Consider the following 23,607-nt stretch of genomic DNA (forward strand, 5'->3'; position numbering starts at 1 on the left):
CCGATATCGATTTGGGCTGATACCAATTTTTATTTTTTATAACTGACAGCATATACCCTCAATATTCCAGTTTTATTTTTTTGACAATCATTGAAAATTACCTGTGAAACAATGAAATCTTTATGTTTTAACTTAAACAACCAATAAAGTTTCCTGAGTTTTAGGTCTCAAAAACAACAAAGGGTGGCTGTCAGACCTTCCCTGAGATAAACAAGATCAGTTTTGTTTGTAGGGATGGGCTGATCGCTGATCACTGATCCCGCAAAATCAATGAAATGGGGACTGATCAGCTGACGGATCGATCGGTGCATGTCTAGTTAAAAGTGTTGCAAATTTGCACCATTCAAGGGCGCAGATGGCCTAATGGTCTAGGGCCATGTCCACATGTAGCCGGGTATGTGGGGAACCGCATATATTTTTATGCATCTGGAAAACGATGCTAAACATGGTTTTGACATGCCTCGAGCTGCACTTCTTGGTGGATTTGTCCACTGTGTGTGGATGAAAGTATTTTTAAAAACGAAGAGAAGGGGGATATTTGTTTTTGAAAATACCCGGCTATATGTGGACATGGTCCAGGTCTCGCCCCACGTGGTTCCCTCTCGAGCGGGCGGCCCAGGTTCGAGTTCCACATGTCATTCCCCACTCTCACCCTGTTTCTGTCTCTATCCACTGTCCTATCCTCTCTGATTAAAGGCATGAAAAGCCCCCAAAAATAACTTAAAAAAGAATAAATGAAAAAAAAAAGCATTATTCAGATGTAAAACTCAGTTAAATCACAATTTTATCTACAGTGAGAAACTGTTGCGTTGTTCTGTTTCTGTTTTAGCTGTGCTGCTTTTTTGCTATTTTTTAAGCACGAGGTATTGAAAAATATTGAAATATTATAAACCCTAACAACGTTGGTAACAATTTGATTTCTGACATTTCACAAATCTATCCTCATAAATCCAAAAACATGATGTCAGACCCAATTTTAATTAGCCCCTTGCAGACAAAACATCAGACAGCTGCATTCACAAAGGTATAAAACTAACAAACGTACATACAAAGTGCTGGTTGAACACAACAGGAAAAAGACTGAAAGAACTTGATATGAAATTAAAAAAGTCTCAGTGGGTATAAAATGAATTGTTCTTCTAAACACTCTCATTATGTTATCAGAAACATGATTTAATTTAGTTTGATAGGACTCACAACGAGTGGGTGAGAAGTAAAATATCAAGTTAGTGTAAAGGATTTTGTCTGCGAGCAGACAGTTGCCAGTCTTGCGCTTCACTCAGTCGTGTCAGTGTTTGTTGTCCTCAGTGAGACAGCACATAATCTGTCATTAGCGCTGCAGCAGTGAGAAATGGCTCCTCTCCCTTGGCCACCTGGGAAATTTACACAGAATTCTTATATCCCTCACTCGGTCCTGCCTTCGCCTTCATTTTCTCTGCTCATTATTTCTGCTCCCTGATGTCTGGCAGAGCTGCCAGAGTTTCCTCATCAGCGCCCGGTACAGAAGTCAGTCTGTCAGCATGTCCTCGCGCCCTCTGTCCTGCTAAAGACGCTGCCTCTTTAACATGGAGTGTAGGGGAAGAAATATTAAATAGCCTTCAAAAGCAAATTGTTATTCATGGTCTCATTTCTTGTTCTCTGCTGTTCTGCTTGCATAAGAAGAGAACAAACAACTATTTTTGGATTCTGATAAATTGATGGTTGGCTTCATCAGGTCCTAAAACTCAACACTTCTTCCAAAGAAACACCAAAAAGTTGTGAAAACTTGTTATTTCTGAGAGAACAAAGTTACTTCTCCGTGTTGTTTTTTTTTGACACAGCAGCAGAACAAAACCCAACTGACCAAAAAGCTCAAAAAACACCCATTAACTTGTTGCTGAGGTGGTGGAGCACCCTCAGGTGGGTTCAGTCCACAGCAGAACAGATTCTTATGTAGCTTTAATGCAGACACATGTGGTAATGCTCCTCCTCTAATCAGGTAATCTGGTTTATGAAGCGCTGCAGGAGCCTCATTGGTTACAGAGCTGTCAATCATGATGTGATACCTCTTGTAGCATCAAGTAACTAATTAAACTCAACTTTTCAATAAAACGATGACTTGTACACAATTTAGCATGAGAGGATTTAACTGAAATGATACAAACCACGTCTGAGAAATATTTACTTGACCTGGATTTAGATTTTACAGTTTGACACATGTTCGATCTGTTCAACTTTGTGACTTGTACCACAGTGCTACATGATTTAGCTTTCATTGTTGTATCCAGCCTGTGATGGTGGTCAACTTAAAGGGATGAAAAAGAAGCCAATGTGAAAGTGCAATAAAATAAAATGCACTTCCTCAAGTGTCCGCTTGGGGCTAGCTGCAGCAGCATCCGAGGCCACACACACACCCATTTAACGTCCATCTTTTGCACAGACTCATCTGCTGGTTAGGCTGTTAGCTAAGAGGCTAAAGGTTCACCTCAACTCAACCAATGGGTGATGAAATTGAGTCTACTGCCACATTTGTTTTTTGTTTTTTTGTTTTTTTTCTTCAATTTTTTATTGTGGTATTTGGTCATTTGTCTTTACTGGATGGAAAAGTAAAACCAGGTTGCTTCCTCTTCAGTATGGGTATTGAATTAGATACTTTTATAGGTACCAACTAGTGCTGCACGAGTTGGGGAAAAGGTGCGATTTGCGATTAGGTGGAAAATATTGCGATTGCGATTGTGCTTGCGATTTAATAAAAAAAGTTGTGTCATGATGAGTCTACAGACTTGCTTGGTTACCATGGAGAAAAATCTGAATTGCATGTGCTGACATTGCGATTGCGATAATCGTGCAGCCCTAGTACCAACCAAATTCTGTCAAAAGTACCAGGTACCAATTATCGAAAAATCAAAAGGTACCATGTTTAGGTACAGAAATGGATCCTTGTGACTGTGAGGGACTGGAAGAGTAGGCATTTTTCCATGCTGGACATGAACACAGCATTGCAAGGTTATATATTGAAAAATAAATATGTTAAATTCAAAGTAAATATATTTTATTATTAAATAAATTGATTTTTTTACCACAAAAAATAAAAAAAGTACCGAAAACTGGTACCATTGAATACCGATACCGTGTGCCAGGTACCGGGCATCTGTACCTAATCGTTTCATATGTGAAAGGCACTCATCCCTACTACTTCTGTTGTCTTTTTTATTGCAATAGCTACAGAAAAGTGGCCTATGCTGTCAGCACGACATACTTTAAATTTGAGCGCTGACATGGTTCTTCAATACTCCGCCTAAACACTAGATGGCAGTGCTTGTTGTATCCCCAGTTCTTGGTGAAATCACGGGGTTTGAGGTCAAGTTGTGTCACCACGATGTCATATCTTCATCATCAGGCTACATGAATACTCACACCTACTAGTCCATGCAGAAGTATAAATCAAGCTCAAGAGAGATGCGAAATTTGGGACCAGAGCAACAGGTGATGACACTGAGACTATTGGACGTTCATGTTTGGATCTCACTGCAGAAATCTCTCAGTGTGCTGAAATCTTGTCTGACTTTAGTTTTCACTTTGTCAGCTCTGCACTTGTAGAAGTTATCTGGCTGTCTTTGTGTGTGAGAAGTTGCAGAACAGCTGAGAAAACGGCTTCACACCCAAGACAAGGATCCTCTTCCCTTCAGACAAGACTCAGGGGAGCAGAACGCCCAAGCACCACCTGACAAATGACTCATCCTCTTTCTCTGCTGCCTTATCCCTCACCATTTCTCTCACTCTGCCTTCTGTTTCTTCTCTGCCTCAGTTACTTGTGTGTGTGTATGTAGCTGTGAATGTGTGTGTGTAATAATTTGCGGTTAGAGGGGCCTGGCAGGGTGTGGAAAAGGGAATTGAATTTATGGCCCAGACTCATCAGATGATGGCAGGTGGAGAACATTCAGCTGAATGTTAAACGGCCTGTCAGCACCATCTCAGAGGGCTGCCTTATCTGTGTGTGTGTGTGTGTGTGTGTGTGTGTGTGTGTGTGTGTGTGTGTGTGTGTGTGTGTGTGTGTGTGAGAGAGAGAGAGAAAGGAGCTAAAGACAACCTCTGCAAGTCCTCTGCAAGTTTGTGCGCGCTCATTGACCCACACTTGTGTGTATTTCAGACTTTGTCTCCCTCCAGCCGTCCGTCTCTCTAATAGCCAATCTGAACAGAAGTCTGGGACAAAAGGGGACAGCGCTGTGATCAGGAAGACGCACGAGCAGCCACAGCTTCTTTCTGTCTTCCTGACATGTTTTCATTGCCCTGTTCAGAGGGGATTGGTCCTGTGTTCCCCCCTTTCCTCTCCCGTCCCGTCAGCAGAAGGCGCCACGTTGACTTTCTTCTGTCGGACTGCTCTGGAGAAAATCAATAGCTAACCTGCGGCAGGTCTTCACAGAGCAACTGTTTAGAAATCTGTCCGACACGGTCCCTGTCAAAATCAATAGGGACTGGGGCTCTCTGTCTTTTTGTGTTATGAGCTCACTTTGGAAGAGTCAAAGGAAACTCTTGGTTTAAGAGACGCCTTCATGTTCAATGCGGTCAAATCTTTCAGCTTTAAGGATGAGCTTTTCAGTATGTTTTTATGTTTTCGAGCAGTTCGTCTGCAGTCTTAGAAATGCAACAAAAATACTTTTTTCTCCACCTTTTTAAAAAATCTATAACTTCCTGTTTTCTCTCATAAACTCGACTGCTTGTCCCTCTTCCTGACCCTGCTCCGGTTATTTTAACCAAGGCTAAAAGCTGCTGTGCAGCTGACAGATCAATACTTCAGACTGCCCTGCAGGTCTCGAACTGACTGAAAGAGAAAGTCAGTGAAAGGGGTTCAGAAAGGGATGACGACAGCAGGGCAAACACGGCAAAAGCTAAATCAGTGCCTGCACGATTTTAGCATTCAGTGCACTCTGGGACTTTGCATGGGCTCATTTTATTAGTCTCTAAATGTCAAGTTAGAAAAATAACTCCAATCAATATTCAACCTTGGACAACCTCCTCAGCTAAACACTTTGAGACCCAGATAAACAGACTGATTAATAACAGATTGTAGCTCTGATTATGTTTGACAGTTGAAGCATATTTTTCTCTTTCTGCCTCACATCACCCCCTCCTCCTTCCCCTCCTCTCTGCAGGATCCTGACCTACTCCTACCTGCTCTCCTTCAACGCCTGGCTGCTGCTGGCCCCTGTCGTGTTGTGTTACGACTGGCAGGTGGGAAGCATCCCCCTGGTGGAGTCGCTGGGCGACATTCGTAACATCACCACCGTGCTGCTGGCCGTGGTGATGCTGGCTCTCTGCCTGCACTGCATCCTCTCTCTGCAGGTGAGAGCACAGAAAGTTAGAAGTAAGACTTGCTGCATCTCAGATGACCTCCTGTTGCCTCCTCCTGCTTCTCTTTTTTTATTTCATCATGGGTTACCTCATTTGAGCAGAGGGAATGAATGTAAGAGCTGGTAACACTCCAGAGGGAACATGTTTCAGTGAGAAACCTCTTGGTTACATCAGGAAGGCTGCAATGGTTTTTAATGGCCTGTAAATTTGACCCTCATCCATTAAGTCTGAGGCAGTGCAACCACAACACATCTCTTAAAATCATGTGGGTGGTGTTCAGACTGGAAAAGTAAAACAAGTTTCTTGTTTAAATGAAGAAGGGGTATAGAAGGGGTGATGAGGTGTCTATACATTTATTTTAAAAATATGATTCTATGGTATCACAATGTATTTTGGAGGATTTTTACTTCCACTAAAGGTGGTTATGTTATTTGGAGAGTTTGTCTGTTTGTTTGTCTGTGAACAACATAACTCAAAAAGTAACAAAAGGATATTGCTAAAATTTTCAGGAAATGTTCGATATGAGATAAGGGAGACGTGATTAAATTTTGGAGGTGATCTGGATAACTGTCTGGATCCAGGATTTCTTTTTGAGGATTCTTCATCATAATGGGATAGGGCCGTTTTCACCATATGTGTACATAACTCCACCATAAATGGTTGGATTGCTTTGTGAAACAATACAAGACAAGGTCACCATAATTTCTGACCGATGTAAAAGTAAGATCTAGATCCTGACAATATTCTGGATACTAAGATCCTGAATATGAAATATGCACTGGGTCATTATAATCTTCAACACTTTCGGGTAACAAATTATCGTACAAACCTGCAATTAAAACCGAATTGTAGCAGACAGTCTGCTGAAAGGGAGTATAACATTAAAGTAGGACTTAAGTGTTGCGTGACAATGACAATATGCTTGGAGTGCTTTTCTAGTTTAAGAGTTAAAATGCAATCATCAGAGTTGGACCGGCACACCTTCAGTCCTTGTCAAATGGTCATTGATCCAATTCCTAGCTTCAACATTTTGCTGTTTATCTCTTCCCACTCTGTATCCCCCAACTTCCTCTTTCTTCACTTGTTCTATAAAAATTAAAGGCAAGAATTCCCCAAAAACATAACTTTGACAATAAAGAGTTCAAATAAAGTATTTATCATCAAATTTTGGTGCCTTGCTCAAGGGCATCCTACAGTGCTCAGGAATGAAAGCCAACACCTCCCCAGTTATCAGCCCAATTCCCAATCTTGTTCTGTGCCTGGGCTTGAGCCAGCGACACTCTGATCAATGGACCAAGTCCTTACGGACTGAGCTACTGGCACCCCCATCATCAGATTCCAGTTGTAGTTGAGTCAAAATAAGCTGCAGTTTTCAGGAGTTACATGTTTAAAGCAGCCCCTTGGACTGTGAGTCACAAGTTTAGCCTTTTTATTTTAAAGAGGGGGTATTTTGCTGTCTTATGCGTCTTACAATCACTCTTGTACAACCTTTATGGCATTTGATTTTCTCAAACTGGTTCTTTTGAAAAACCTCAGTTGGAACCTTTTGGTTTTAGCTGCTGTCTCTTTAAGACTCCACGTGTTACAACCCCCTTTTCCTCTAATTGGCCAGAGCAGACCTTGATTTTTGAGGCCCACCCCTCAAACATGCCATAAACCAGTTATGAAATCCTCATACTATGACATCATAATTTCAGGAAGTCTCATGAAAACCTCTGTTTTGAGCAGTATACGAACAGATTTGAGAATTTCTTCAGCATATGAATATGTAGCGATTTGAACACTTTCACAAATTTAATATGTACATCTAGCATTGCTTCTTTGTGTCTGTTTTAAATTATGGAAAGTCAGTAACAGGTTGAATTCCAGCATGAAGCTGATGAAAGACAGACAAAAAGAGACACAGACTAGTCCACACAAAGGTGAGTGTGAAAATTTTAATAGATAAGACCACGGTGACCAATTACCTTTGTGCCTCATTCTCAGAGTCATTCTGTAATTGTTAAAGTAATATCAGGCCATCCTCTGGTTTATTGAATGTAATGAGTCTTTTGAATGTTCCACTAAAGAGTGCAGTGTTTTTTTAAGGAGCTATTAATCAGCGTGCTCTCAGATCCCAGAGGGACTCTTAATTAACGCTTCATTAGAGGGAAACGTGCTGAAAAGGTCAGCACAGCCCGCTCTCTGGGTGTTAAAAACACACAGAAACACTGTTTAACTCTAAAACCCTGCCTGTTCCAGTGAGAGTTAACTGTAATAAAGAAGTTTTCTCCTCTCCTGCTGCACGCTCAGGTATTTTATTGACTTTAGTGCTCACGAAAAAAACAGAATATTGCTTTGACTGTGCACACACCAAAGTTGGAGGGCAAAAGATATAAACCTGCACAAACACACAGGTTATAGACTCGTCCTCTCAATGACTTCATATTTTCAAACCAGCCTCCTTCTTCTCCTTGCACACCTGCTGTTACCGTGGAGACAGACCTGGCTCCATGGAAAGTGTCTGAATACGTCAGTGTTTCGTTTGCGGTGAAGCAGTTTTCACTCTCAATCAGCACCCCGCTTTCTGTTGCACCTCCTGCTCTCCCAAAGTGCTTTGAACTTTTTTTTCTATTACCCATAATGCTTTCTGCTTATCTCCATCTAACATTTCTGATGATATTGGACTCGTGGAATCTTTATTAAGCTGTGCTGCGCTTCTGGAGGGAAAAACATTCCTCACACAGACTGCTCTCTGGCAGAGGAATATCATCTAGCCACACTAAAAGCTGCCAGGTGTAGCTGCAGCGTTCCTCTCAGGTTACTCCGACAGCTTTTATTTGCAGTTAGAAACTTTCCGAGCGATGAGCGAGCTACCACTCCATCATGCGTGTGAGCATCTCACTCAGAGAAGTCAAGTTATTCACAGTAGTTTTCTACTCATCCATCGGAGCATGGATGGAGCAGGAGAGAGTCTGAATGTACAAGTAGAATCATTGAGTTTGCACAGAACATTTTGTTCGAGAAAATCTTTCTTTGAATTCATTTTTTATGAGAAAAAACTAACTACGTCTCTGCAAAAATATCAATGAGCACCAACAACAATACAGAGAAACCAAACAGAGAAATAATGAATGTTCTTGTGCAGTATTTATGGATGCATAATTCTCATCGTGAGCCTCTTTATTTCTTTAATTTATGCAGCAACTACTTTAATTTTTCAGGAAGTCTGCTGTGCTGTTTTCTGTATTTTTGAGATTATAATTTGTTTATTTTTTTCACTCTTCTGGCTTCTTATTTTATATTTATAGATTAAAAATACACAGGGAATACACAGATTCAAGAAATCTTAACAAGTGCTTTTGTTTTACTTTAAGTAAAAATAGTCTTGTTATATTTGAAATGAGCCACATTCAGCTGGTCAGTACAGAAAAATGCCTGAGCTAACTTGTGTATTTATGTATTTGTTAACTAATATTCTACATTGAATATGTATACGTGGACATATGTGTATATTTACATGTATATGTGTATATATGTGTATTATATGTGAACATGCATATTTTTGTTTTACTTTATTTCTCATTTTTGTATTTTCTCCAATTTATTTTTTCACAGTTTGCCTTGTTGATATATACCTTTTTATATATATTTTTGTTATTATGTTATTATTTTTTATATTTATTCTTAATTTTTTTTCACTTTCTTTGTGTGAGGTATATTGGGTAAAGGGGCTCTGTTGGAGCTATGTTCTTCAATTCAAATTGAAAAATCATCAATGCATACATGTCATTTTTTGTATAACTATTAAAAAAACCATAAAAAGACCTTGACCAAAAAAAAAAAAAAAAAAAAAAAAAAGAGGTCTGAAATGCTTTTAACAAGTTAAAAAAATCTGCTGATGGAACAATAAAAAATCACTGAAACATTTGCTTAAAACTAGAATAATGTCTTAATATAAGTAACTTTTCTCTTGTTCCATTGGCAGATTTTTTAACTTGTTACAAGCGATTCAGACCTTATTTTTGCCTTTAACTTAAAATAAGACATTTTTCTGGACTAGTCAGGTGAATTTAGCTCGTATTAAGTCTTAAAAGACATCTTCTGAAAATAAAACAAAAAAAAATACTTGAAAAGATTTCAGTTCTTTGCAGAAAAAAGTATTCTTGCATCTTCTTACAGCCCTTTCCAGCTCTAATTTTAACACAGTTGACTTGACACTTCCAGAGTAGTGAGCAGAAGCTTCGCTGAATAGCGCTGCAACAGGTCAAATATTGCAATTTGCTAGGGGAGTTAGACTTGTAGATCCAGTTTTAAACACAGCCACAGTGTAGGCGTTCAGATCTGACCTTTACTTCAGGCCGGTCCGTGCCTCCTGCAGGGAAGAGCTGAATGTGTTCAAAATCCAATTCTGTTTTTAACCTCACTCCTACATCCAGTCCAGTCGTGTCAAACTCCAACAGACTCTGTTCTGGTATAAATGAACTTGACAAAAGATTTTTCTTTGTTTCATTTCATTTGGAGTTTCATTCTCTGCGCTGTTTGCTGCTTATAATATTTTTGAGGTGATGAGTTGTCTCATGCAGAGCTTGAAGCAGTGAAAACACCTCCACTGTAAAGTCCCTCTGGAAAGATATTCTGTCTTTATGGCTTTATGAAAGCAGCAGGGTGGTACAAAAGTGTGTGATGGTTTGTGTTTAAATGTTAATCGCACCAGTGAGAGCCATCTGCACAGCCCATAATGTTTTAATAGCATGTTAGATGGAGGAAGACAGAGGAACAAATGTGTGAATGGCTTGCAGAGATTTTTGAAGAGTGAAAGAGAAATCCTGTTTTAAATTTTTTGATATTTTTGATTTTTTTTTTTTGCCTTTCATGCATCATTTTCATCAGTGGACATATCTGCAGACTAAGGGTGGGGGAATCACCCAGTGAGTTTGAGACCCCTGATCCAGATGGTCTATTTCTGCAGGAATCCTTTCTTTAGTGATTTCAGACATGTGGAGTGTAAATCTGAGCCTTTGAGGGATGAAAACAACAAACTTAAAGATGCTATGAGGAGGATCTGTTTTAATTGCATTCCCTCATCATCTTGTGGCCCGGAGTTTTCGCACACTGTCGTAAATTACTTTTAGCGAGGCGTGTGTTTGTTTTAAAATTAAATTGGAGATCGGATTAAACAAATTTTCTTTGTTCCAGACAACTTTTTACTGGATACAACGCGTGAACTTAAGGTATTTATCAGTACAGTTACGTAGCGCTACAGTTTAAAATGTGACATCAAGCAAATGTTGTAGCAGCTGGCTATGTGTTAGCGACATCAGCAGCCTGGTGCTCTGACGCATTTGTAGGCTGACGTGACAACAAGTAAACACTGCCAGTTTGTAAGCAGTTTAGTAGCCGTTTATATGTACCACAGCTGGCAGCCTGCTTTGAGACATGTTTGTAATGTGTAACATTAGTAAACCCTGGTTAGCTATGTCCTGCCTGTCATCTACCAAACAGAGCGAAAGGCTAATGAGCCTTTAGCTCAGGCTGTATCACTCTCCCGTTTAGCTTTCTTCTGCTCTTCCGTCCTTTTTCTGTCTGACAGTTCGGCTCCTGTGTCCACCATCACTTCAAACTTAATCACAGATGTCTTCAGCAGAGAAAAACACGGATCTCTGTGTTTTATCTCTTCTCACTACTAAACTTTGTTAGCTGACTAATCCTGGGACAGACCCCCAAATAACCAAGATGAGCCGTCCCACTTTTTGGTGCCCTTCCGTAGGGGTGCCAGACTAAACCGATCTGATCTCAGAAGGTGGAGCAACAAACTGCAGGCCGTTGATTGGTCGAAAGAATCGCCACATGCCAATCACAAAGAGGATGAAATGCTGGATGTCTTCCACCATTGCTCTTTGTTTACTGTGTCACGTTTTCTTCTTCATTGGATTTATTAGTGGGGTATACTGTGTTGTGCTGCTGTGGCATCACGCTATTTTGTTACTGGTGTGGCTGTCGGCATCCAACTAACAGGCAGTCTACCACTAGCGGGCACGGTTGGCTGTGGAAATGCAAACAGGACCAAGCTTAACTGAGTCAACCCGTGCCAAACTGTACTGATCTGAACCAGATTGCTTGGTGAAACTAGATGGTCCTGGTCAACCTGATCGAGAAGCTAAGAAGAAGCAATTTAAAATAACCAGTAGTCAGCAACATTGGCGCTGATAATCTCATTTTAAAGTGTGGATTATGATCAGGCAAATATCTAGAAGAGAGACTTTTTAAAGATCACTTTCAAACTCCTCACAGCCCCTTTAAACATATTTGATGAGATAAATTGTTTTTACAATTTACTTTGCAGCCAATCACTGTCCATTTTACTTCTACAGGCTGAAACAGGGTTAAACAGTCTAAATCCACCTCGTTTTAACTGCTCTGCTGGATTATCAAATCCCATTTAAAAAAACTTCCCCATTCTCACACCTTTACTCTGCAGCTGTCAGTATGAACATGCTATACTGACCTTTTGGACTGTTTCATGTAGCAGCTCTGAATTAATTGCACAGCGCCAACCTCTCTGCGACCTCAGGGACTAATTGTGTCCCTTCCCATCCTCTCCCTCAACCTCACCGTGCAAACAACGCTGACAACCTTGCAAAGCCGCAGTGGACCCTAACGTCACCTCCTTCCTTCATTTAAAGAGGAGTGAGCTTTCACTTAAAATCAAGCTCCACTTCTCCTCTGCTTACACCCACTGAGAAACACAGAAAAGGAAGTCCTTGACCTGCAGGATCCACACACACACTCACAAACACACACATTCAGAATTGTTTGGAAACTGGCGAAGGAGAAGTGCACTGGATGAATTTGGCAGGAGTTTCCGTCAGCGAGTCCAGGATTGTGTGTGGGTGCTTCTGTGCCGCTGTTGTCAGCATGTTCGAGCCTGTGTGTGGATGTTTCAGAGCCAGTGGTCAGTTTTAAAAGTGTGTGTGTGTGTTTTAGCTATGCTAAGCCATCTGGGTTTCTGGCTTCCCTCTTTGGTCAGTTTTATTTTTCTTTCCCGGGATGGTTCAGCTGGGTGCAGTCAGAGATGTCGGCAGAATAATTTGTGAGCTTGAATAAAACAGCAGCCAGTTTGTGATCAAAACTTCTGTCATACAAAATTAAAACGTCTAAAATAACAGAGACAAAAACCTTGTGAATTGTTTGTCATCTTTAAAATCTTATTTTCCTGTCATGGATGATCTCACAGACAGCTGAAGCCACCTCCGATTGGAGCGACACTAATCAGCTCTTTTTCCTTTCTTATTTCAGCCAACGAGTCGTTCCACTGAACCCGGCGAGGGCTCACCGCTTCAGCCAATTAGGGGCCTGTTTGTTCAAACAGAGGCATGATGGGATAAGATGGGAGGAGGGGAGGCTCCGGGCGTGATAAATTCCAGTGTGCTCAGATACAGAAAGAGGATTTAGCTGTAATTTGATAATATGATCGGCTTAATTGCTTCTCTGTTGAGCAGATGATTGTTAATATGTAAGACAGATTGGTCACGGCTGCTGGATGTGTGTGTGTGTCATTGTTTACAGTGTGTGTGTGTGTGAGTGTTGGCAGAGAATGAATGGTGTTATTTTTGGAGCCGTTTGGTTATTTGAAAATGAAAGATCAGGTTTGTTTGCAGTGACTCATATCTCTTCATTTATCTCTCTCTGTTTGTGCAGAAGCAGGAGAGCAGGGAGGTCCTCGTTGGTTTGCTCTTCCTGGTGTTTCCCTTCATCCCTGCCAGCAACCTGTTCTTCAGGGTGGGCTTTGTCGTGGCCGAGAGGGTTCTCTACATGCCCAGGTGAGTCAGTGTGGAACGGCTGCTTTTATTTATTTATTTCATTTAAGTTGTTTAATAAAGTTTTTCAAACTCCCAATCCTCCAGAAAGCGGATTTAGTGTCTTGGGAGAAGATGGTTTCTCACATTTTCCAGTAAATGTTTTGTTCTTAGATTATTTATCCAACCCTTTAGAACCATAAACCAGAACTCGTATGTGCAGTGATCTGGATTTGAATGAAGTATTGCTTAAAATTATAATAAACTGATAATCAAAACTTACTAAAGAGACTAACATGTGCAGACTTTTCAAACAGCTCCATTCCTTCGTCCGCATTTGCTTTAGAATTAAAAATTTGCATGAGATCCTTATGAGATTTGCTAAAATGATGATGTCATTGCAAAGGATCCGCTAATTGGTTCATGAAATGTTGAAGGGGCAGGCCTCAAACACCAAGGTCTGCCCATAGCTCTGGCCCCAACAGGTCTCTAGAGGGCTGGCCAAATAAAGAAATAGAAATAGAATACAATTTTTTTTTTTTCATCCCTGAGGGGAAATTCAGGAGTCACAGCAGCAATCAAGAAAACAAAAAGTAAGAAAGTTTATAGAAAGTGCAAAAAGGTCCATAAGAAAATAGACTCTGACAGATTGACCATCATTGTCCAGTTCAGCCAGCCTCCACCTCCACAGGGTCCAGGACTGAGCTTCTTCAGCAGTCTGTTCAGTCTCTGTCTCCTGGATCCTGTCTGCTCACAGCAGGTGAAGCTCTTCCAATGTGGCGTTGGTGTTTGGTGTTAGCTCTGTTAGCCATGTCTGTGAATAGCACGACGCTACTCTGCCTTCTGGTATTCCCTCGGTTGTTGGGTTAGCACGGCTAGCTTGTCTATCTTATTGGAGATATATCTTATTTTCCCAATAACGAAGGATGAAAGGACAGGTTGATGTCATCACTTCTTAGCTCTCACCTGAGTACCAGCACTTCGTCCTCACCTCCTTCTCATCTTGGGAAACATCTGGCCTTGCACCAGCTAGCATTGACATGTTACAGGCAGCTAACAGCTGATTTCACATGTAAACAATGCAGCCATTGTTACATGTAGGATCTCCAGACAAACACAGGAGCAAAAATAGTAAAAATATCACTGAAGACAAAACCAGTTTGGTATCCATGACCAACAAATGAACCGCACAAAGCAATGATCCACTCCAAAGAGACAAAAAAAGAACAAAAAATAGACAAAGAAGAGAGAGCTGCCACAATAGGCAGCCACAACGAACAGGGCAGCGCCTAGAATGGAGGGGGTTTGTGGAGCAGGGAGCCTCAAAGAGACAACAGCTGAAATAAAGTGTTTCAAGTAGAGGCTTAAATAAAGATTTCTAAAACAAGAATAAGGGATATTTTTTTTTTTTATCTGTAAACCCTGTAAAGTTACCACAAGTATATCAGAGAGACATAATAAAGCCTTTAAAAAAGCACAACAGCCCTCTTTAAACTGCTTCTCATTGCTTGGCCACTTCAATGAGAAACAGCACACGAGGCCGGCTACAGTTTTCACATTCAAGGCTTTCAGCGTCACAATATTGATTGTATGCAATGAAGGTCTGAGCTATTTCTCCATGATTGTGTGCTGTTTTGTTTCTTCCCTGTCCTTCACTCTGTTATGAAGTCCCTGCAGCGTCTTGCCGCTTCCTGCTGCTGCAGTTATGGAAAATATCATCTCTGCGCTTAGACTTCAAAATAGGTTTCAGAGCATACTGGTGCAGCATTTATTTAAAGAATGAATCAAAAAGTCAAGACCTTAATGTAAATTTCATTGCATCTATAGTTCCTTGCTCAGAAAGTCTGTTTACCCAGGGAAGGGTTTTGAGTCAGCCAATCACAACAGCTAGAGGAAAAAGACCAGATCTGAGCTATACCACCAAAGATTGTTGTGATAAATTGATTATAATAATGGCATAAATTACACAAACAGAGACATTGTTTTCATCTCAAGGTTACTTTGGTTACTTTTTGTCTTCATCAAGGGGACGCAGCAGTATGTATTGTAACTGCTGGGCCAAACTGATGCCAATAACAGTGAAAGACTTCAAATTATTTTTCAAGAACAATGCTGCTATTGATTTTTTTCTTGCTCTGTGGGTGTGTGAGGGCTTATGTAGCTCACAGAAGCATTTAAGAAAAGTGCTCAACAAAGAAAGTTGGATTGAATTATTGTTGAAAATGTATTTTAATTTGCATAAAAGGTCTGTTTGATCATCTTCCTGGCTCGGCTGAACAAAATGTTTCAAACACTAATGATATTAAAATTTAAATCATTTGGGGTCAAAGCTTTGTGGCTGTTCTTTGGTGTGTGAGCGTGTGTGTATGTGTGTGTCCTTACACACTCTTTCTCAGCAGTATCTCTCTCTGCTGTGATTCCCTCTCGAGTCAAGAGCCTCTCGTCTCCCGTTGTAGAGCCTCCGCTCTGTGTTCTCCTCTCACTTCATCCATCCATCATTTCCTCAGCCCACTTTCAGCCCTCCTTCATTAACTCCACCACTCCATCCTCCACTTTAAAACATCTTTTCTTTTTCATTTAACCCCTCCTCTTTTTTCTTTTAGCCATTCTTTATGCAAACCCCCACATCTGTTTCCCGCTGCCCCCATCCCCCTGGAGTCCTCCTCTTCAGACTGAAATGCTGTTTTCTCTGGGTTTCTCTCTGGTACCAGGAGGTTTATTCTTCTGGGTCTTCTGGTGTGTGAAGTGTAAAAATGTTACCCATAAATCCCACCCTTGGGTAGACTTGCAGGGCGTCATACCATGGCTCTGAGAGGTGCTCACAGAAATCCCATGAGTTGATCTCCCTCAGCGCTCCTAACCTGCTGCACCAGCCCACATCGCTCTGCATTTCCTCTCTGGATATTTTTCCTCTCAGCTCTGGGAGCCACATGCTCCTGCCACAAAGGCTTGTATGATTGTTGTGTGAGAGATTTGGTTATTTTTCAAATCCCAGAATCAGAATCAGCTTTATTGTTTAATTATTGTCACACTGAAGGAGTTTGAATGTCTGCAATAGAGAATGATTTCTTTCTCTCTGTGTATGTGAATGCAAATGCGCCTTCTTGAATGTGTGTCTTTATTTGTGTGTGAGTGCGGTGTGTGTCAGGGAGCATTTGTCTACAAGCTGATTGGGATGTTTTTTTTCATGAGAATTAGTGGAGGATAATCTCATTTTCTGCAATGTCGATTCACTTACGCCACACACGCTGAGTTTACGCACACGCGCTCCGCGAAGACACATCCACACTATACACTGCTTTAAATGTGGCCTGTTGGTTTGGATTCATTCCAGTTACCGTAACAGCACCATCATAGAGTAATCCTTTAGCCTCTGTGTCCTCAGTCTGCTCTTGTTTCTGTGTCTTTACTTCCCATTTGACATCATTTTTGCTGCCATGTAGCATCGTAACGATACAATTCAGTTTTTTTTTTTATCAAGCTTTCATTTAATTATTCCTAAACTCTCCACTTAAGGTTGAAAAGCTGTGATTATTATTTCGACATTTTTTGATATGATTTAGTGTTTTTTGATTCAGTGCACTCTTTCAACTCAGATGTGTATATACTTTATTCTACTCTGTACAAAGTTCTTTATCTAATATTATCATTATTATTACTGCTACTTTTACTACTACTCCATTCTTTCTACTTTTATAATATTTAGTGTTTTCTTTTTAACCACAATAACTATACTGAGAGAGTGTGGATTAAACCGGAGTCTCCTTGTATTCTTGAAGATACTTGGTGAATAAAGGCTACTCTGATTCCTATTCTGATTTTATCAGCACTCTTTAATTTCAGGCTGCTGATGTGACGTTTTGATCAATGGAGAGAGTTTACTGAGTGAAAAGAGAAATAATTTCTGCTCTTTGTCAGTGTTGCCAACTCTTCAGTTAGAAAAGTAGCAATTGGCCCTGGTGTCGCTGAGTGACGGCATCGACCATTTGCAAAGTTGGCTATTTTTGTGTAATTATCATGGACGCTGTAGGAGAGAGGAATAATATCGTGGGAGGGACAAAAAGACATTAAAAAACACTGTGAGTATGTTAAAAACTACAAATGACGATCTTCTGTTTGATCATTTAGTTGACTGAAGTCAAACATTTTTAATCGCTTTAAATTTTCAATGCCAGAATTCTAAATTTAAGTCTGGATGTTGTAAATTTCCTCATAACACAAACACCAACCTCATAGCCATTGTTACATTGATTAAAGAAGTCAATAATGAAGTGATTGAGTCTTTCTCCAATGATATGGTTCACTTTTGACGATTACAGACGCATGTACTGATTGAAAGCTGCTTCATAATCGCTTCTTAAATCCCTTATAGGTGCTTTAATTCTTTAGGATAAAATAGAATAGAAAATATTTTATTCATCATAGTTATCAATTTAATTAATGAATAATAATAATAATAATAATAATAATAATAATATCAATAATAATAATAATAATATCAATAATAATAATAATAATAATAAAAATAATGATATAATGATAATGATAATAATAATAATTTATTATTATTATTATTATTATTATTATTATTATTATTATTATTATTATTATTATTATTATTAAAAGAAGATATTTAACCTGTGTAAAATTTCCAGGTATTCAAGAATGTTGACACTTGTGAGCAGAATGCAGATGATAACAGAAGCCTTTCAAAGCAAGAAAAACAAGTGAAACACTCGGACCAACCTCTACACTTATCGACTTTCTATTTCATTCAGGATCTCCGTCCTGCAGAGACTTTACTTCAGCAGGTGAAGGATTTGCCTCCCCAGAAACACAACAGAGACATTGACTGACAGAGTGACTGATGGCTGCACACACACACGCACACACACACATACACACACACACACACACACACATACACACACACACACACACACACACACACACACACATGCTGACACAGCTGGAAACACACTCACTGTGAAAGAACAGAGGGAGAAAGGTGTCTGAACCAGTTAATGTCTCCCTGACAATTAAAGTGGTGGAAGTGAAGGGAAGGACGGTGTGAAAGAGGGAAAAAAAGAGAATAAGAAGACTCCTGAAGGGCAGAAGTCGCTGCTCCTTTTTCTTCAGCTGAAGCTGTCTCTTTATTCAGTAAGAGAGCTGCTCATGAAATCATTAAATGTTTCATCTTTGCATGAGAGTTTTTGAGTCTTAACTTCACAAACAAGCATCAAAAAGACGTTTTTCAAAAAAGTAACTGACAGAGTCACTTCATGTAGAGTCTCTAAAGGTTGACTGCAGCGTTCCTTTGAGATTTAAACCTTTTATTCTTTGAGATCATGTTTAAGTTTTCTGACAGAGCTGTGTCTCCTTTGACTTGTAGTGGAAGTATTTTGTCAACCTGGTGACACTTTATTGAATTCAGTCTCTTCTTGAGACTGTCTTTACCCTGCACAGCTCAATCAGCAACCTTCAAAATTCTTCAACATTTGATAAATTTTCCTTCTTTCAAGAGGCTGTGAGGAGTTTGAAAGTGATCTTGAAGAAGCCTCACTTCTAGATATATGCCTGATCATAATCCACACTTTAAAATGAGATTATCAGCAGCACCAATGTTGCTGGTTACAGATTATTTTAAATTGCTACTTCCTAGCTTCTAGTTCAGGTCGACCAGGACCAGATTAATTTACGGCACGTCTAGGTCTCTATGACAACGCCACTCCGGCTGACGAAGTTTAGTAGTGAGAAGAGATAAAACACAGAGATCTATATTTTGTTCTCTGCTGAAAATGATTTCTGTGACTGATTTTGTAGTGATGGTGGACACAGGAGCCTAACTGTCAGACAGTCGAAGGACGGAAAAAAGCTAAACCGGAGAGTAATACAGTCCGAGGTAAAGCTAATTAGCCTTTAGCTTGGGTTGTATCACTCTATAACACAGGGGCTAAACTGTTTGTGATAATATTAATTCTAACCCACAGTCAGCAGTTATTCTGCAGTGGTCTGTTCAAACTTGAGAGTCTATCAATAAAATGAAGAGTGAGGTCACGTTAGCTCTGCTTGGTAGATGACTGTCAGGATATAGCTAACCAGGGCTCACTAATGTTACACATTACAGACATGTCTTAGATCACCGTGCTGCCAGCTGCGCTAAATATAAACGACCACTATACTACTTACAAACTGACAGTGTTTACTTGTTGTCACGTTAGCCTACAGATACATCGTACCACCAGGCTAACTTATAGGCGGCTACTACGTTTGCTTGATGTCACATTTCAAACTGTAGCACTACATAACTGTTCTGTTAAGTCCCTTTCCTTGACATGTTGTATTCAGTAAGAAATTGTATTGAACAAAGAAAATTTGTTTTGATCTGATCTATTTATTTCCAAAACAAACACACGCTTCGCTAAAAGTAATTTACAACATTGTGTGGAGACTCCGGGCCAGAAGGTGGCGAGGGAGTGCAATCAAAACAGATCCTCTTCATAGCATCTTAAATGCCGACATGTCTGATCCTCAGTTTTGGTGATGATAGCACTGATTAAATGAAAACCATTCAAACAGCCCTTCATCTCTGCAAAGTAGTCTCCACCATCTAACCTCCAGTTACTCTCACTTTATAGGATGTTTAAATAAATGTTCCAGTGCTGCTCAGTCTCTCCTGTCTCTCTGTTTAACATTTTCCTCCAGTAAAAATCATCCAGCAGACTTCACACGGCCCACAGATCCTCGTTCCTTCGCTGTTTCACTCTCTGCACTTGGATGGAGGCTGTGCAGTTGCGTGGAAGGAATGTCAGAAAGCACATACACACATATACTCACACCATAAAAATGTGATCCAGGTCACAGAGTGTGGGGCGTGTGGTTGTGTTTTTACGTGAAGTCACAGCAATCCATCCGTGGTAAAAAAAAATATGAGCACCAAGGGGAGCTGAAGTGATTTGGGTGAAAGGCACCACAGGGGGGACTTTTTTATGTCACACAGGATAGAAGAGGCATGTGATGAGTGATGACAGAGACACAGAAAGCTCAAGGATAAAACCCTTTTCTTTTCTTCAGTATGGGTTACTGCATCCTGGTGGCTCACGGTCTGGGCCGGCTGTGTTCGGTGGTGGGTCGCTGGGGCACCACGGTCCTCAGCGTCTCCATGCTGCTGCTGCTCCTCCTCTTCTCCTGGAAGACCGTCCAGCAGAACCACGTCTGGCTGTCCAGGGAGGCCCTTTTTCGGTAAGGAAATGAAGCTTGTGAGTGTGAATATTTATGAAGAAGCATTATTTCTGCGTCCATCAGTCATTCATAACTGAACCACATTCAAGGAAGTACTTTAAAAGAAATGCATTTATGAGCAGTATCCTAACCTGCCACATGTAGAAGAACATATTTGAGCTCAGATGTCTCCATCTCATGTTTTCTGCAGACTTACTCTTCACCTCCTCGTCTTCTTTGTTTCAGCTCTGGTATCCAGACTCTGCCTCACAATGCCAAAGTCCACTACAACTACGCCAACTTCCTGAAGGACAACGGGCGGCACGAGGAGGCCATCCACCACTACACCACTGCCCTCAGGTCTGACTCCTAACCAGAGCTCTTAGATTTTGCCTAGAGCACTTTTATATCATCACCTTAAATAAGGGCCTATATCATTTTTTGACTTAAATCATCTCTTGATAATCCTGGCCATCTCTGGTAAGATCACTTAAAGCTTTAGCTAAAAGGATTATGCTCTTTAACCCCCCTATAGAACAATGGCATGTGTCAAGAATGTGACTTAGGCCATTTTATTTCTAGCCTTAGTCAAAATTTTGGATAATTTAGGATAAAATGTGTGACTTGGGCCATTTAACAAGCTTTCATGATGGCTGCTCGCCATCATTAAAGCTAGGGTATAATGTTGTGTTGTAATTTAGTCTAAATTTCATAAGTTATAGTTTAGCTACTTCGAGCTAGCTACCTATTTCTGGCTAGCCCACTTATTTCTGTAACCAAACATAAATGAGCATAAGGCAATAGCAACCCTCAAAGTTTAAAATTACAGAAATGTTTTTGCTTTTTAGTAAGAGATGTATGAGTATGCGTTCTCAGTGTAGGACTGACCTGACTTTTGTTCAATTTAGGTTGGAGTTATTCACATTTTGAGTTTGCTTTGTGGAATAAAAGGATGGTAAATGGAGGTTTCAAAAAGTTGTCAAAACTGGATGTTGGAAATGGGTTAAGTTTAATAAAAAACCCAGCAAAGACCTGGAGCAGTGGGGAAAGGGACTGCCTCCTGACCAGTTTGATTTACCTGACATTTGTTTAATTTATCTACAGGTAGTTTCAGTTTTGAGTTTGCACTATGGAATGAAAGGGCAGTTTAAGCCAGGTTTAAAGATGGCTAGATCTTTCACTCTGAGTTTTCAGATTTTCCTAAAAAAATTTCATCCCAACCCCAGCTGCACAACATCCTAAAAATTAAGGAGTTATTGCATTTGATGTCAACTATCCAAAAACTGCCACAATATTAGTCCAAGGAGTCATGATCAACCTACTTGTTCTGATATGCTGCTGTTCATCACAGTATTTTAACGTGTAACAGACGGAGGCGTAACAGTGACATTGTTCCACCTCTGAGGTGTGATGAAGGGCAGATAGTGGCAGTTGGTTGAATCAAAGCCAGCAGAACACACCATCACTGTGTGTATGTGCATATCTGAGTGTGTGTGTGTATTTACAAGTTGTGCCTCGTATGCCCCTGCAATGTCATAGTGCAATGTGAAATCACACACTGAGAAACCAATATAACACCTTTACAAAGTACAATGTGTTCGTACAAAGGGGTGGGGATGGAGAAACCTTGTTCTGTGAGTAAGAGACTGAAAGTTCACTTATTTTTCTCTTAGCTTTGGAGTCTGACTGAAAAAAGAAACGTTTTTTAAGCACAATTTTAAGCTAATTCAGCAGCTAAGGTTGTAGAAACACTTAATGCCCATGACATTCAACTTAACATATCCACCAAATCCATAACCTCTCTGACCCAGTCCACCCTCTCAGCTCCTGGTTGCAAAGTCATTTTCTCAAACTCAACTTCTCAAAATCTAACATTCTTTTAATTGGTCCAAAATCCAATGACTTCCACCTGACCTTTCAAAACTCCACCCTCTCACCTTCTTCCCACTGCCGTAACCTTGGAGTCATCTTCGCCAGTAAGCTCACCTTCTCACATCACAATAAAGCAGGCACAATAACAGCATTCTTCCATCTGAAGAACATTGCCCGCCTTCGCCCCTCACTTTCCTTCCCTGCAGCTGAAACCCTCATCCACGCCTTCATCCCGTCACGCATCGGCTACTGCAGTAGCATCCTTTTTGGCACAACCACCAGCCTCCTCAATAAACTTTGGTACATTCAAAATTCTGCCATCCACCTCCTCACCTCTCCACTGGCTTCCTGTCCAATATCACATCAAGTTCAAAATCCTCCTTCTCACCAGGCCCAGGCCCCCCATACCTTACTGAAATGCTTCACCCTTACACCCCTTCCTGCACCCTCCGCTCCTCAGTCGCAAACCTCTTGACCATCCCTTGGACCAAGCACCAAACATGGGGGGACAGAGCCTTCCCTGTCACTGCTTCTCTTTGGAACTCACTCCCTCAATGTCTTTGTGATACTGCTGACCCTGTGATACTGTCTTCATACTGAAGACAAAACTCCAAACTTGCATATTCTGCACCGCTTTTAACTTAAACTTAAAAACCCTGGTCCTGACTTTGCTTTTTCTTACACCCTTTAACTGTTTTTGTCTTGTTTTTTTTTTTTCTATAAATGTATTCTAGTTTTATTTAATTATTTTGTTTATTTGTTTCTATTTTTAACTTGCTTTTTTATCTTTGATTACTTTGTAAAGTGTCTTTGAGTTTTTAAAAAGTGCTCTATAAAGTGTCTAGGAGTGTGACGAGATTCAGGGTTCATCAAAACAGAATATTTGTTCACAATTCTTTAGGCGTCTTGTGTTAATATGACTGTTCACTGCTACAGGCTGCTGAAGATTCAGAATTTTAACCATGAGTCCCAGTTTAACTTCCTCGGACAGAACAGCCAATGAGAGGAGCAGATTGTGAAGCGTCATCAACAGCAGGGAACGTCAACAAAACCGTTGTCTGATGTTGTCAACATGTTCCCTTGAACTTTTTCAACCTTTACAAACAGCAACGACAGTGATGTACAAACAGGTGACATACATTATTTGACGTGTACTCAGCGCTTCATAAATATCCAGAAACTCAAGGCTTCTACATGCACGATGAGGCTTTTTCCTTTCATGTGACCTTTAAGACGCTACGCTCCATTTGCTGGCTTTTATCCCAAGCGCTATCCCTCCCTGTTTTTAGAGTGTACACTGTTTATTTATAGCAGGCGACTCCAGTGGGGATTAAACCTTTGAAGTATGACTGCATCCGCGGCATCCGCGGCATTTGAAGGCCAGATTTTTGTAGTAAAGGGCAAA

The 23,607-nt window shown here is 40.4% G+C and overlaps 1 protein-coding gene across 1 annotated transcript in view; it reads left to right on the forward strand.

Moving 5' to 3' along the window:
* The window catches only part of tmtc1 (transmembrane O-mannosyltransferase targeting cadherins 1), a 109,848-nt gene that overhangs the window by 66,015 nt on the left and 20,226 nt on the right, over window positions 1-23,607 (forward strand). Inside the window, exons 7-10 of the mRNA XM_074698703.1 lie at window positions 5,133-5,322; window positions 13,012-13,133; window positions 20,184-20,351; window positions 20,577-20,690. Coding sequence (XP_074554804.1) covers window positions 5,133-5,322; window positions 13,012-13,133; window positions 20,184-20,351; window positions 20,577-20,690 — 594 coding nt within the window. The remainder of the gene's footprint in view (window positions 1-5,132; window positions 5,323-13,011; window positions 13,134-20,183; window positions 20,352-20,576; window positions 20,691-23,607) is intronic.

This window comes from Halichoeres trimaculatus, unplaced genomic scaffold (genome assembly GCF_033239565.1).
Source record: "Halichoeres trimaculatus isolate MK-OKI-2021-1 unplaced genomic scaffold, fHalTri1.1 fHalTri1_scaffold_21, whole genome shotgun sequence".
Classification (NCBI taxonomy): Eukaryota; Metazoa; Chordata; class Actinopteri; order Labriformes; family Labridae; genus Halichoeres; species Halichoeres trimaculatus.